Source organism: Dufourea novaeangliae, unplaced genomic scaffold, assembly GCF_001272555.1.
Source record: "Dufourea novaeangliae isolate 0120121106 unplaced genomic scaffold, ASM127255v1 scaffold89, whole genome shotgun sequence".
In the NCBI taxonomy this organism is placed as follows: Eukaryota; Metazoa; Arthropoda; class Insecta; order Hymenoptera; family Halictidae; genus Dufourea; species Dufourea novaeangliae.
In genome coordinates this window covers 1929292-1941727 of record NW_015373988.1, presented here as the reverse complement: position 1 = coordinate 1941727, position 12436 = coordinate 1929292, and the positions used below count along the sequence as shown (strand labels likewise).

Here is a 12436-nt window from a genome sequence, read left to right as displayed (position 1 = left end):
ATTTCCGAGTTACATTCAAATAAATCGGTACGTAATACCAATAACAAAATACAATCGTAAAATAGTACTGTTAAATAATTTATAGAATTAATGAATATTTATTTACTAATACAGAATAAGGTAAAAAAAGTACTGGTAAAGCGTATTTTGTTCGTTATCAGACGCAGTACATGAACGAACTTAATTTTTTTAATTTAAATTAGCTTCAGCAATAACAGTACGTTTAAGTTTAAACAAGCATAAACGTTCTGTATATTATTCAGAGTGTATAATCTTTTTCCAAAACACGGTAATGCCTTAAAGCAAAGCTTACTTTTTCAAAGAAGAATTTCTGTGTACAACTAAATTTAGTATAATTATTTTCAGGTTTTCTATTAAAATAACTTCACCAACATGAATGAAAAAAGCGTTGGAATTTCACAACAAACATTGGTTTCCAATATTGACGATCGTTCTGTGTCAGCAAAGAAGCTACCTCAATATATCGCCAGTCTATCATCAACTTTGGGAGCTTTAGCAGCAGGCATGGTTTTAGGATGGTCCTCTTCAGCTGGTCCTGATGGAATATATTTGCAATCTAATTATGGCGTTCCAATATCTCCGCAAGAGTTTTCATGGATGGGATCACTAACTACACTAGGCGCTGGAGCGATGTGTATTCCTATTGGAATTCTTGCGGATTTAATAGGAAGAAAGAATTCGATGCTTTTAATGGTGGTCCCCTTTACTGTGGGTTGGCTATGTGTAATTTGTGCCAACTCCGTGTTATTATTTTATATCGGTAGATTTATTACTGGTGTTGCTTCTGGTGCCTTTTGTGTAGCTGCACCAATGTACACAACAGAAATATCTGAAAGCTCGATTCGAGGAAGTCTAGGATCTTACTTTCAATTGCTTCTTACAGTAGGCATTTTGCTGTCATATATTTTTGGAAGTTTTGTGGATATGTTTGTACTATCCATTATATCTGCCATGGCCCCACTGGTCTTTTTCGTAATTTTTATGTTCATGCCAGAAACACCACTATACTATTTGATGAAAGGCAACGAGGACGCTGCCAAAAAAAGTTTAACTAAATTACGCGGCGCTCGATATAATGTAGATAGTGAATTACAAAAACAACGAGAAATCATGGAAGAAAATAAAAGAAACAAAGTATCATTTTCAACTATGATCAAATCTAAAGTAACCATAAAAGGTTTTGTAATTGGTTATGGTCTCATGATTTTCCAACAATTTTGCGGCGTGAATGTTGTTATATTCTATACCACTGAGATCTTTGAAAAAGCTGGCAGTGACATAAAACCTCATATCTGCGTTATTATTATTGGTGTAATGCAAACAGTATCTGTTTTTGTAAGTACTTTAGTTGTAGATCGCTTAGGTAGAAGAATATTGCTGTTAGCATCTGCAATATTTCTGTTCTTGTCAACTTTTGCTCTTGGGGTTTACTTTTACCTTCAGGACATTAAAAGTGATGTTGAAAGTTTTACATGGCTACCTCTAGTATGTTTGAGTGTGTTTACTATTATGTTTTCTATGGGCTTTGGCCCTCTTCCATGGATGATGATGGGTGAAATTTTTGCACCAGAAGTAAAAAGTGTGGCTGCAAGTAGCGCTGGTCTTTTAAATTGGTTGATGGCTTTCATTGTAACTAAATTTTTCGCTGATTTAAAACTTTCCCTTGGCATGGGTGGTGTATTTTGGTTGTTTTCTGGACTATCTGCAATTGCAATTTTCTTTGTATACATATTAGTACCTGAAACTAAAGGTAAATCTCTCGACGAAATTCTGAGAGATTTGAGTAATTGATAATTATTGTCACCCATATTTAAAATTTGTTACTCTATGAGACTGACTCTAGGTTTTAAACAGCTGTTTTAAACTATATGTTGCTATTGGTTTATGTACAATCTCATTTGATTACTTAAAAATCTTCCTTGTCAGCATGATATTTCCATGAAAAAACACACAATAATAAAAATTCAACAACGATCTTATAAAATGGTGTTACAGCAATTGGCGATCGAATAAAAATTTTGAATTTAACATATGTTTTTTTGTAAAGCTTTAAGAAACAAGATACCTGTAAAAATTGTAAAAGGGATTTGGTAGTTTGTATTATTTATAGTCAAACAAATATTTCAAATTAAAAAAAATGTTCAATGATAAATATTGTTCCCTGAAGATCACCATATATGTATAATAAATATGGTAATAAAAACAAATAACTACTACCGGAAATACGTATGCATTGTTCAGAGAAACATTTTAGGCATGCAAAGAATAAGTACTTGTATATGATCTATACATATATTTAATTCAAGGTGCGACCGAAATAGTAATACAAGCAGGAAGGAGACAATTTGTGATACAAAAATAAATTAAAAAAGTAGAATCTATTTTTTTTATGTGCCTTAATTTTTATGTAAACATTTTCAAAATACATTGAATAATAGTTATTATATTTGTACACAGTGTCGACACATTGTTCGGGAGCGTTTTTATTTACTTGAAAGTACTAGCTAGAGTACATGTATGAATAATTCAACGGGCACAACTTTGTATACAGTAACTAGAAAAGAACTTTCAGTAATTATATAATAAATAAAAATAAACATTGTTGATAAAATTCTTCATGTTCTCTTGAAGTTAATCATTTATGTAATAATAACTACAATAACTTAACATTTTTTTAAACTGCCACACTGCCATATACATTTAAATATTTGTACCATACAAATGTATTATTCCCTTAATATTTGATAGAAAACATGAATATAAAGTAATACTTATATCAAATTTTTAACAGAATTGTAGAAATTAAACAAGTAATAAAAGTTTCTTTTATAACATACAATTCTCATTAAGAAAATGAAAAAAAAAAATTGAAACGTAACATAATTTAATCACTTTTTTTATCACCACTAGATAAAGAACATTTGGCATGTTCATCGCATAAACGCTCATACTCTTTAGCAAGAGATTCAGCTTGTGACTTTAGAGCTTCTTTATCTTTTTTTTCTTTGACAATTTCGTTTTCCAATTCTCGATTGTCGGATTCTAGTTCCTGAAGTTCTTGTCTCAATTCGGATACAGTTTTATTGTATGCTTCATTTGAATCATTTTGTGCAGATTCTTCAGTTGTCTTTTGAGACAATAAAGTTTTGGCTGTTGTTGTTGCAGATTGTGCTTGTCGCATTGCTGCTTCACTCTGTGCCAATAATGTAGCTTGGGCAGAAATTAAAATCACAAGACGTCGTATAACAAGACTTAAGAACAATGTAAAACCTGATATAAAAAAGTTTCTTTGGGCTCTGAATAATTTCATCTGACCTACACAAAATGATAATGAACTTATAAATTAAAAACATACTATAATTAAATTTGTCATTAAAAGATTACAACATACTACATAATAAAAAACAATATGTACCTTGTATTTCAGCATCTAAATGGGCATGTTCTACTACTAATTGACCAACCATAGAATATTTTCGAATTTCTCTCATAGCATCCAATAAGAATAAAACTAATATAGCAATTAGAATTACAAAAAATATTGAAGCTTTATCTGATAAACTTTGTAGAAACCTAGATTTAAAAATTCTTTGCCATTTGGTTGGTGATAATATTGGAAATACCAACAATAATACAATAAAAACTTCAGCATAAAGAAAGCCTGCAATTAGTGTCCACTGCAAACTCATTGTATTTGGTCTTTTTAATGTACGTAAATATCTGAAAAGAAATATGATGAGAAAGTAATATTAAACTTTTACTTCTTCGATGAACCTACATGAAAATAACTCAAAAAGAATTAACTAAATATTTCATTTGATATAATCTTATAATTTATATGAATCATATAAATATTTTTGTCTTTTACAGTTCTTTGGAAGGATAATAATTGCGAACAAAATTTCATCATATGATGTTTTTAATAAATACCTCTGATACAATATAAAAGCAATGAAAATTGGAATTATATTATTAAAAAAAATGAATACGATGTAGGTTTTCTTGTTCTTTTAACTACTTCCTTAATATGCATACAATTGTGAAAAATATACTTATATATCTGTAATACTGATTTTTAATAAAGCTCTCAATAAATTTGCAATTTCAGTTTCAAGTTCTTATGGACGACATATTTCGACGAAATTTGTTTGATAAATATTAAATTTTACACTAAATGTACCCAAATAAATTTCAAATAAATTCAAATCGAAAATTACACAAATATGTTAAAAATAATACTGAATATCAAAAATACAATACCGGTAATAGCACAAGTCGCAGATAATGAATAAGATCAAAGTACGGGAAACGTTGAAAATTTTATAAATAACACCTCATTCGATGACGTCGCTCAGATTTAATATATATATATATATAGGTACCCTCCAGGACCCTCACGAGTAAACTATGCTTCTGCTAGGGAAACAAGCAGCATAGGGGAAGGCATACATGCATTTTAACCACATATATTTCAGTTATTCGCCACATCTAGACACACCTCAAATTGCACGTTTGACTTATTCTCCATTCAGGATAGCAACAGACCTCGTCAAAACAAAACACGTGATTTTTGCAGGGACGTGTTAATGATAGAGTGATAGAGTGTTTGCTGTCTGCAGCTGATCTACTCATTTTGTATTTAATTATGTAGTTATTTACTTAATAAAAAGAAAAAAATGTAGTAAAGTAGTGACTTATTTGAAGGTATAGATATATTTATAGTAGCATTTCATTTAGAAGAATAAAGAACAGTTATCACGCAAGCGTCATTCCACGTGAAATCGGACACTTTTGGAACTCGGATTTTGTTGTAACTTGGATATGTTATTGATTAACAGCTGTAAAATCAACAATTTTTGAAATTTTCAAAAATCCTTTGAGATACGTTTATATATCATTAAGAACTATTACATATGTCAGTTTCAACAAAATCCGAAATGTTACTCCAAAAAGGTAGTACCACAAGGGTCCGTGCTCAAACTTTATTGTGTAAGCGAAGCTGAACGAAGCGCTTCTGCATAAAAGAAAATGAACCAATGGAAGATCGACCACGTGATAAATTCAGTCGGTTTTAATGTTTTGACGGAAATTATCGCTGAAGTGAATTCATAATAGCAGGAGATATGCAATATGGCGCAGCAGAATGCATTGTCATGGTCATTATTAAACTGCGAATCATGCGAATGTTTATGCAAATTCATAAGTACTTCCGTAAAGTCAGTATTGGAAATTGAAATTAAGTAGAAATTCATTACTTCAGTGAATGACTTTACTAGGTATAAATGAAAATAAAATTTCTGTTAAACTTCATTAATACAGTAGCATACTTCCCAGATAGCACATGACGTCTTGAAGACGCCCATTTTACGGCTATTTTAGGTCTAAGGCGCCTTTAAGCCGTCTTCTAGGCGTTATGTGCTATCTGAGAATTGGTGTGCAAGTATGAAATATATAAAGAATTGATATGTACTGTAAACTATAATATTAGTACATGAAATACGACCTGATTTTATTTGAACAATTCAAATATTGCGGGTGTCTGACATGAATACATCCAAGGCAAAACTGCAGGCGGCACACACACAAATATATACACATATGAGAAGTGTTACAATTCTGTGACTACATTCATTGTACATATTGACTCACCTTTTCTTATTAAATATTATGATATTAGGATATTTCGAACGTAACATTGATACAACATGCTACTATTTAAAATATAACTGAAATGTTCCTTAATATGTGAAAGCAGAACTGTCAAGGTAATATTTTGAAATAAAAATATTACAATTTTATATTTTAGAGTTCTATATGGTGTCATAACACTTTGGATGAGTAAAAATAGTTTAAACAATAAAAAGGAGGAGTTTAGCAATGCAGCATAACTCAGATGTATTTGTAACGACAAAATTTGTGCGTGTAATAAATTAGAATTTTTTATTCATTAAAATCGAATATTTAAAAAAAAGATGTAAAGAAATTTACGGATTTGCTTAATTTTTTGAATTTATAAGAATCTAAGAAATATATGAAAATAATTTGAATCACTGTTGAAAAATTATATCAATATATAAGCAAGGTTATGTAGGTTCGTGGCAAATATAACAGTAAAATATATATTCATAAGCTTATTAAAATCAAATTAGTAGAAATTTCAGTTTTCCAGTCAATAAATACAACCAAATGTAACTGACAAAATTTGAATGTACTTAGATCATTTACAAAAATATACTTAAATACCACTTGTTCTGTGTCAGCTTTATGTGGTTTTTCAGACAAACTGTTCTATTTATATTTAATTGGTTCGTACTTCTGAGACAAGTTCAAAACAAACATTTTGGGTCCCTTAAGAAAATATAAAAACTATTAAAATGGGTGCTGACCACAGTAGACGTGTACTTACCATTGATAATGAGGAAGATATAAATGTTATTAAAGTGTCAAAGTCAGTTGTACAACGATTGACTCAAAAAACAAGTGATACTGAATCAGGAAAAGAAGTAAGATCATCTACTTTAACAGAATCAGTTGTTAAAAAAGATGTACTTCCATTACCATCTCAAACTGGAGATATTCCAGTGCCTTCTGGATATCCTGTATATTATTATCCACAATTAACATTAACTGCCCTTGAAATACAGCAACAGAAAGAGCAAGAACTTCTTACTCAAGATCAATATTGGCAGAAACGTTTAGAAAATTTAGAGAAAAATCATTTAAAAATTAATCGAATAATAGACGAGGAATATAAAAAAGCTGTGGATGAATTATATGTAAACAGTGGTACGTATAAATTAAACAATAACAGTGATATCTTTCATATGCATTTCACTTATGTTTTATATTATGTTACAATGTATAAAGTAAAACACTTATAAAATAAACAAATGTAAATCTAAACAGTTGAACATATTATATATTACATCAGTTGCAAAATGTGATATAAACGATTTATAATTAAGTTTTTATTTTTTGCAGATAAAAAGCAAGTGAATATCCATGACACTGTACAACCATGTCTCGAGACCACAGATAAAGTACTCAAATGTTATCAGGATCATCCAAAGGAAATTCTGAAGTGTTCTAATTTAGTTGAAGAGTTTTCTAATTGTGTGGATCAACGGCGTGCAAGACTGATTGCAGCACGTTGTTAATATTTTGTAATACTGCACATAGTAATTCTTTCACTTCATAGTAACTCAAGCTCCTGTGAAATTTAATGTTGTTTAATACAAAAATTTTTAGTCATTAATAATAAATTAAATAATATATAAGAAGGCTTTGAATATTTATTATATTTACATTACTAATAATAAGCAACAATAATTTGTCTTCTGATTTCAGCCAAAGTCTTTCCATTGAATCTATAACAATAACAACAGTATGTAGACAAGTTCCTCTGTATTCGTGCTAACATATAGTATTTACAGAATAAATCCCTATTAGATTCCACATTTTAATGTCTACCAAATGTGTATTTTCATTTCTTATATATTATTAGCTTCTATATTTTCCGAAAATTTATTTAAAGTAAATAATAAATTTCTATGAACACAATTGTTTTGAATTTTTGTTTTTACATTCATTATTTCTATACAACTATTTAGTTATTTATTGTTTAAAAAGGAAATTTATATAAACTCTATCTGTTTATAACAAACATTTACTTACATGCACTCTACTCTTAAAAATATTGTATATTTACGTTTAAAAAATTCATACATATCAGCATTTCATTTCATTTCACATAAATTTAATTATAAATCGATGCATACACAAATAAATTACAATTCACCTGTTGGTATTTTTATGTGGGCATATGCTTTTTTATTAAATGTTTTACTTCATCAAAAACCAGTAAAAAATATTCTTCTGTTACATTTTTTAAAATATTTGCTACATATTCTTCCGATAAATTTTCGTACATTTCCTCAGCTGTAAAATTGATAAAATATCATGGCTATTATTCCGTATGTACAAATTATAAAATGTACTTTTCATTAATCGTTTCAATTTCAAAATGCGTAATCACGCATGTATGTTTCATGTACGAAAAAAATTAGTGACTGCTGGATACTATTGCAAAAACATAAATAATAACTAGGAGTCTAGATGTAGATACCTTAAAGTTCTAAGCTTTTCTCATTTATTGGCAATGATATCTTATGATATGAGAAAGTGAAATTGCAGTAACTGTTGAAATTTTTCGCACGTAAAACCTAGTATCGCTTTGTAATATAATATATTAAAAATTTGATTACATTTTATTGATAAGTGTCCAAAAAATTCACAAACTGCTGGAATAAAAACATTAGTATCCTTTATGCCTACACTGGATTTTCTAGCCCAAATGTAGATTCTCAAGTCTTCGTGTTGTTTTCCAGAATCAGTCATTGCCCTTGTAATGTAAATATTGTGGGCAATCTCTGTTGTTTGTAAATAATCTATTATTAAAAATGCCCAATTTACAAGTTCATCTATATTTTTTACATTTGACTGTTTTATACAAAATCCATTTGCAGGATAATTTCTCAAAATCTGTATAGGCCCCATGTATTCCTCAAGATCCTGAAAAGTAATAATATTGACATTAAAATAATACATCTAATTAATAGTGTATAGGATATAATAATTTATGTTGAGGAATAGTAATATAAAGTAGCAAGAGAAAGAAATTTATTTACAATGTATTCTAATAACATCCTATGATTTAAATAATATAAATGCCAATGAAGGTGGTTCACAGATGAATAAGCACAAAGACTATTGAATGCCACTCGGATATATCTAAAAACACATTATTATTATCTTCGAAGATTTTGTTTCAATTACTTATTTATCATGTTTACATTTATACAAATTTCATATTAAAAAAGATTTATATTACATTTACGTAATGTACTTACGAGTCATGACTTAATAAAAATATATCAAGAGCTTTATATAGACTGTATTTTGTTACAACTTGAGGTAACTGTTTACATCTCTCTGGTATCAACAAAGAGTGACAATATTCTATTGGACTAACATTAATTGCAATTATATCATCTTCATTTAAATCTATTACTTTTTCTTCTGGAGGGAGATGTGTGAAATTAAAACATTTCTCATCAAAAGGCTGTGTCAGTGATATGATACTTTGAGGAAATCTTCTTTTATGACCACGATCAGTGTTCAGCTAAAATCAGTAACTAATTTAACAATTAAACTTTCTATAAAAATTGATTATTTTTCACAACACATTTACAATAGAGAAAACGAATTTAAAAAAACAATGTGCATAATTTAAAAATTAATGTTATGTTCACATGCGTTTAAACTATGCTTTCAAAGGTATCCATTGTATTAACTTACAAAGAAGGAATAAACTTTTTAAGCACATTGTATACAACTTTGTTAACATTGTTACTTTAATTATGTTTGTATGTGAAAACATTTTGTCGGAACTTGGTATATTACCTGAGCTAGAAACTGATATTTTCCTGTCAAGAATTTTGAATTCTTAATATTCAGTATGTAACGAAATACTCCTTTTTTTTTAGCATCTTCCCATTTTTCTTTTAAGGTACGGTCAAAATTAAATTCATCACTTTTTTCTATAGATTGAGTGTTATCAGTAAGTGTTCTAGCGAGACAAACTGAAGGACGTATATTGGAATCACAGAACATATTTTTTAAAATAAAAACAATGATTTTTTATGTGTATTTTTTTTATTTTAGTTGTTTTATTTAATGGAGCAAACTTAATAGAATGTTTGAATTTTTTTTATTGTTATTTACAGAGATTTTAATTTACAGAAAAGTACATTGCATGTTAGGTCTATTCTTATATCTCGTCTGTAATGGAAGCTCGTTTATTGCACTGTTTGTGATTATAGAGGGCTAAATTTCCCGGTATACTACATTAAGCGAGCTCTAATTACGTAGCTTACGTATTCGACGTGGATATACACAGGGTGGGCTGGATATACATACTGTTCAATTGTTCGTTATTAGTTGTCTAAACAGACAAACTGATAACAATGTCTACGTTAGTCATAACCTCTCTGGGCATAAGAATGATAAATATCTTTAAGGTGGTTAATCATAGAATTGAAAAGCTGCAAAAAGCTAAAAATTGATATGTAGTTTATAAATGAGATGAGTACCTATTTAAAAAAATGTGTCTAGAGTGTGATAATACATAACTTATTAAAATAGTACAAAGTAAAACTAAACCACTAATAGAGTTTCAAATGATTATTCCTATAAATATTACATACCCATATGAAATAATTAAAAAATTCAATCTGTATAGAATTGTACAACTTTATATAGGAATGCTAAAAAGGAGTGCATATTCTCTGAAGGAGAATATGTTTCAGAGAGTCGATGCTCTCAGAAGGAGAGCACCGATTCTCTCTGATGCTAAGTGGAGAACAACGGCAGTTAAAATAATAACTACTCGGTATACATTACAATTATTTTACAATGGGTTTGCAGCCATTAGCTCGGCATTATCCTGGATTTACAGAAATGCAAATCGAGGATAACACCGATTACCAGGTCTCACCACGTGGAGGTTGCTGCAAGTGGAGACCCAAGGAAGATAGATGGAAACACAAGTTCCATCTATCCACCTTTCACAATAATCTTATGTACAACCAACTTAGATATCTAAATACGCTTATACTATAAATATCGAAATCCCTCGGAGGATGGCTTCTTTCTTGAGTTTATTGAATTAAAATAAATCAAAATAAAGCACAATTAATTAGAATAAATTAAAACAAAACATAGTTAATTAAAACAAATCATAATGAAACTCAAGTAATTAAAATAAAACACAGTTAATTAAAATAAGTTAAAATAAAGCACAAGTAATTAAAATAAATTAATATAAAACACATATAATTAAAATAAATCAAAATAAAACACAATTAATTAAAATAAATCAAAAGAAATACATATAATTAAAATAAATAAAAGAAAACCAAATTAATTAAAATAAATCAAAATAAACCACATATAATTAAAATTAGCTAGGAAAATAAGGATGTGCAATTGAATTCGTTGAGTTCGGATAAGAGAGGTTGCCCTGTAAAACCACCAGAAAAAAAAACTAACCTTTGAGTCGAGTTCGGATAATAGAGAGGACCCCTTGAACCCCCCTTGACCAGTGACCACCAGTGGTCAGCAATCGTGGGAAGACCTCTACGAGGTCCGCGGACGTGAGTAAACTAAGGATTTTTCATTGCGCGCTCGTATTTATGGGCTCGCAGCGACCGCGAACTTGCGCGCACTTGTGCGCGGACAGGTGCGCAAACATTGAGTGCACTGGAAATTCGAGCGCGCCAAAAATTATTTCTCGATTAATTTATTATATCTAATCAGGTAATTGTTACAACAATTACCTCTCTGAGGAATATTGTTAAACATTCTGTCAGCTGTCTTATAATGCAAATTGTTATTGTTTATAACAAATATAAATCGAAATATACAGAAACATTCAAGATATGAACCGTGTAATGAACTTTTACATGTAATAAATTTTACTTTATTGCAAACTATTAAACAATGACTATGTCTTAATGTTTATGACGATTGTTAACTAAATATTATTTAATGAAAATGTGCCTTGATAGCGTTTTAAACAAGGAATTCATAAAAATTTGTAGAACAGTAGGAATTCTTTGATCGACGTTTGATTGATATTGTCCTTGACAATAATTGTTACAATTATTCAACAATAAGTTTAATATTATAATATTATAATGTTTATAACAATCACATCTTCGGTGGGAGATGTTCAACATTATATCATCCCTTTTACAATGCGAATTGTTAAAAAAAATCTAAACAATCAATGCAGAAACATAATGTAATATTTGATATATATGTGTATGATGACAGACAATGTAAAAGAGCGTATTTTTCATTGTTTTTCTTTTGTGCACTTTTTTATTGCGCAGTCTGGTGATCCGCATATCTATTAACACGATGACAGTCAAAGTGAAAAAGGCTGTACGTAGCCAGACATACTTTATTTCTTTCTTAAGTCATGAATCATCGAAAACATGTACGTTTAATTAATTGAGGATGTTGGTCTTGTTTTCAATTATACCGTGATATTAAATTTACGCAATAATTTTGTAACGGTATTTAAATAATTCAGTCTCTTTGCAATGTACGTGTTACCTATATTTGGGTGAAGTGGCAGTCAAGTGTTAATTCCGCCATTACGACTCTAGCATTGTAATATTGTTCCAGATCGCTAAAAGGATCTCGTTCACATTTATATACAATCTTTTACAGCGATCCTTCGATTATTCAGAACGACTGTTAGATGATGTTTGCATGTCGTGAGCTGTCAAAAAATCACTATAAGGATCCTCCTTCTGACGCCGAGTTAATATTAATACATATTTTGATT

At 29.4% G+C, this 12436-nt stretch overlaps 4 protein-coding genes across 5 annotated transcripts; 2 read left to right on the top strand and 2 right to left on the bottom strand.

Annotated features, from left to right (window-relative positions):
- Positions 1-341: 341 nt before the first annotated feature.
- On the top strand, positions 342-1812 carry LOC107187492 (facilitated trehalose transporter Tret1-like). Its single transcript, XM_015575605.1, has one exon. The coding sequence runs from the start codon at positions 394-396 to the stop codon at positions 1810-1812; it is 1419 nt and encodes a 472-aa protein (XP_015431091.1). The 5' UTR covers positions 342-393.
- Positions 1813-2905: 1093 nt separating this feature from the next.
- LOC107187493 (B-cell receptor-associated protein 31) lies at positions 2906-4347 on the bottom strand. The gene is made up of 3 exons (XM_015575607.1): positions 4282-4347; positions 3437-3741; positions 2906-3336 (listed from the first exon to the last, which is right to left on the bottom strand). The coding sequence occupies exons 2-3, from the start codon at positions 3708-3710 to the stop codon at positions 2906-2908; spliced, it is 705 nt and encodes a 234-aa protein (XP_015431093.1). The 5' UTR covers positions 3711-3741; positions 4282-4347.
- A 1319-nt stretch (positions 4348-5666) lies between these two features.
- Positions 5667-7295, top strand: LOC107187586 (MICOS complex subunit mic25). Of its 2 annotated transcripts, XM_015575713.1 has the most exons (4): positions 5667-5786; positions 6300-6524; positions 6666-6807; positions 7003-7295. In XM_015575713.1, the coding sequence occupies exons 2-4, from the start codon at positions 6396-6398 to the stop codon at positions 7176-7178; spliced, it is 447 nt and encodes a 148-aa protein (XP_015431199.1). In that variant the 5' UTR covers positions 5667-5786; positions 6300-6395; the 3' UTR covers positions 7179-7295. The 2 variants fall into 2 exon arrangements, with proteins under 2 accessions (XP_015431199.1, XP_015431198.1); XM_015575712.1 differs by having other exon boundaries at positions 6300-6807.
- A 536-nt stretch (positions 7296-7831) lies between these two features.
- Positions 7832-9693, bottom strand: LOC107187447 (GDP-D-glucose phosphorylase 1). Its single transcript, XM_015575552.1, has 5 exons — positions 9484-9693; positions 8931-9202; positions 8709-8811; positions 8286-8592; positions 7832-7959 (listed from the first exon to the last, which is right to left on the bottom strand). Exons 1-5 carry the CDS (start codon positions 9691-9693, stop codon positions 7832-7834), a joined length of 1020 nt encoding a protein of 339 aa, XP_015431038.1.
- Between the last annotated feature and the right edge of the window lie 2743 nt (positions 9694-12436).

Bases quoted from the DNA above. Each gene is read 5' to 3' on its own strand.
- LOC107187492 (XM_015575605.1), top strand. From the start codon at position 394: ATGAATGAAAAAAGCGTTGGAATTTCACAACAAACATTGGTTTCCAAT.
- LOC107187493 (XM_015575607.1), bottom strand. From the start codon at position 3,710: ATGAGTTTGCAGTGGACACTAATTGCAGGCTTTCTTTATGCTGAAGTT. The intron at 3,337-3,436 runs GTACATATTGTT...CATTTTGTGTAG, and splicing joins TTTAGATGCTGAAATACAAG to GTCAGATGAAATTATTCAGA.
- LOC107187586 (XM_015575712.1), top strand. From the start codon at position 6,396: ATGGGTGCTGACCACAGTAGACGTGTACTTACCATTGATAATGAGGAA. The intron at 6,808-7,002 runs GTACGTATAAAT...TATTTTTTGCAG, and splicing joins TGAATTATATGTAAACAGTG to ATAAAAAGCAAGTGAATATC.
- LOC107187447 (XM_015575552.1), bottom strand. From the start codon at position 9,693: ATGTTCTGTGATTCCAATATACGTCCTTCAGTTTGTCTCGCTAGAACA. The intron at 8,593-8,708 runs GTAAATAAATTT...ATTACTTTTCAG, and splicing joins GGATGTTATTAGAATACATT to GATCTTGAGGAATACATGGG. The intron at 7,960-8,285 runs GTAATCAAATTT...TCAATTTTACAG, and splicing joins TGGACACTTATCAATAAAAT to CTGAGGAAATGTACGAAAAT.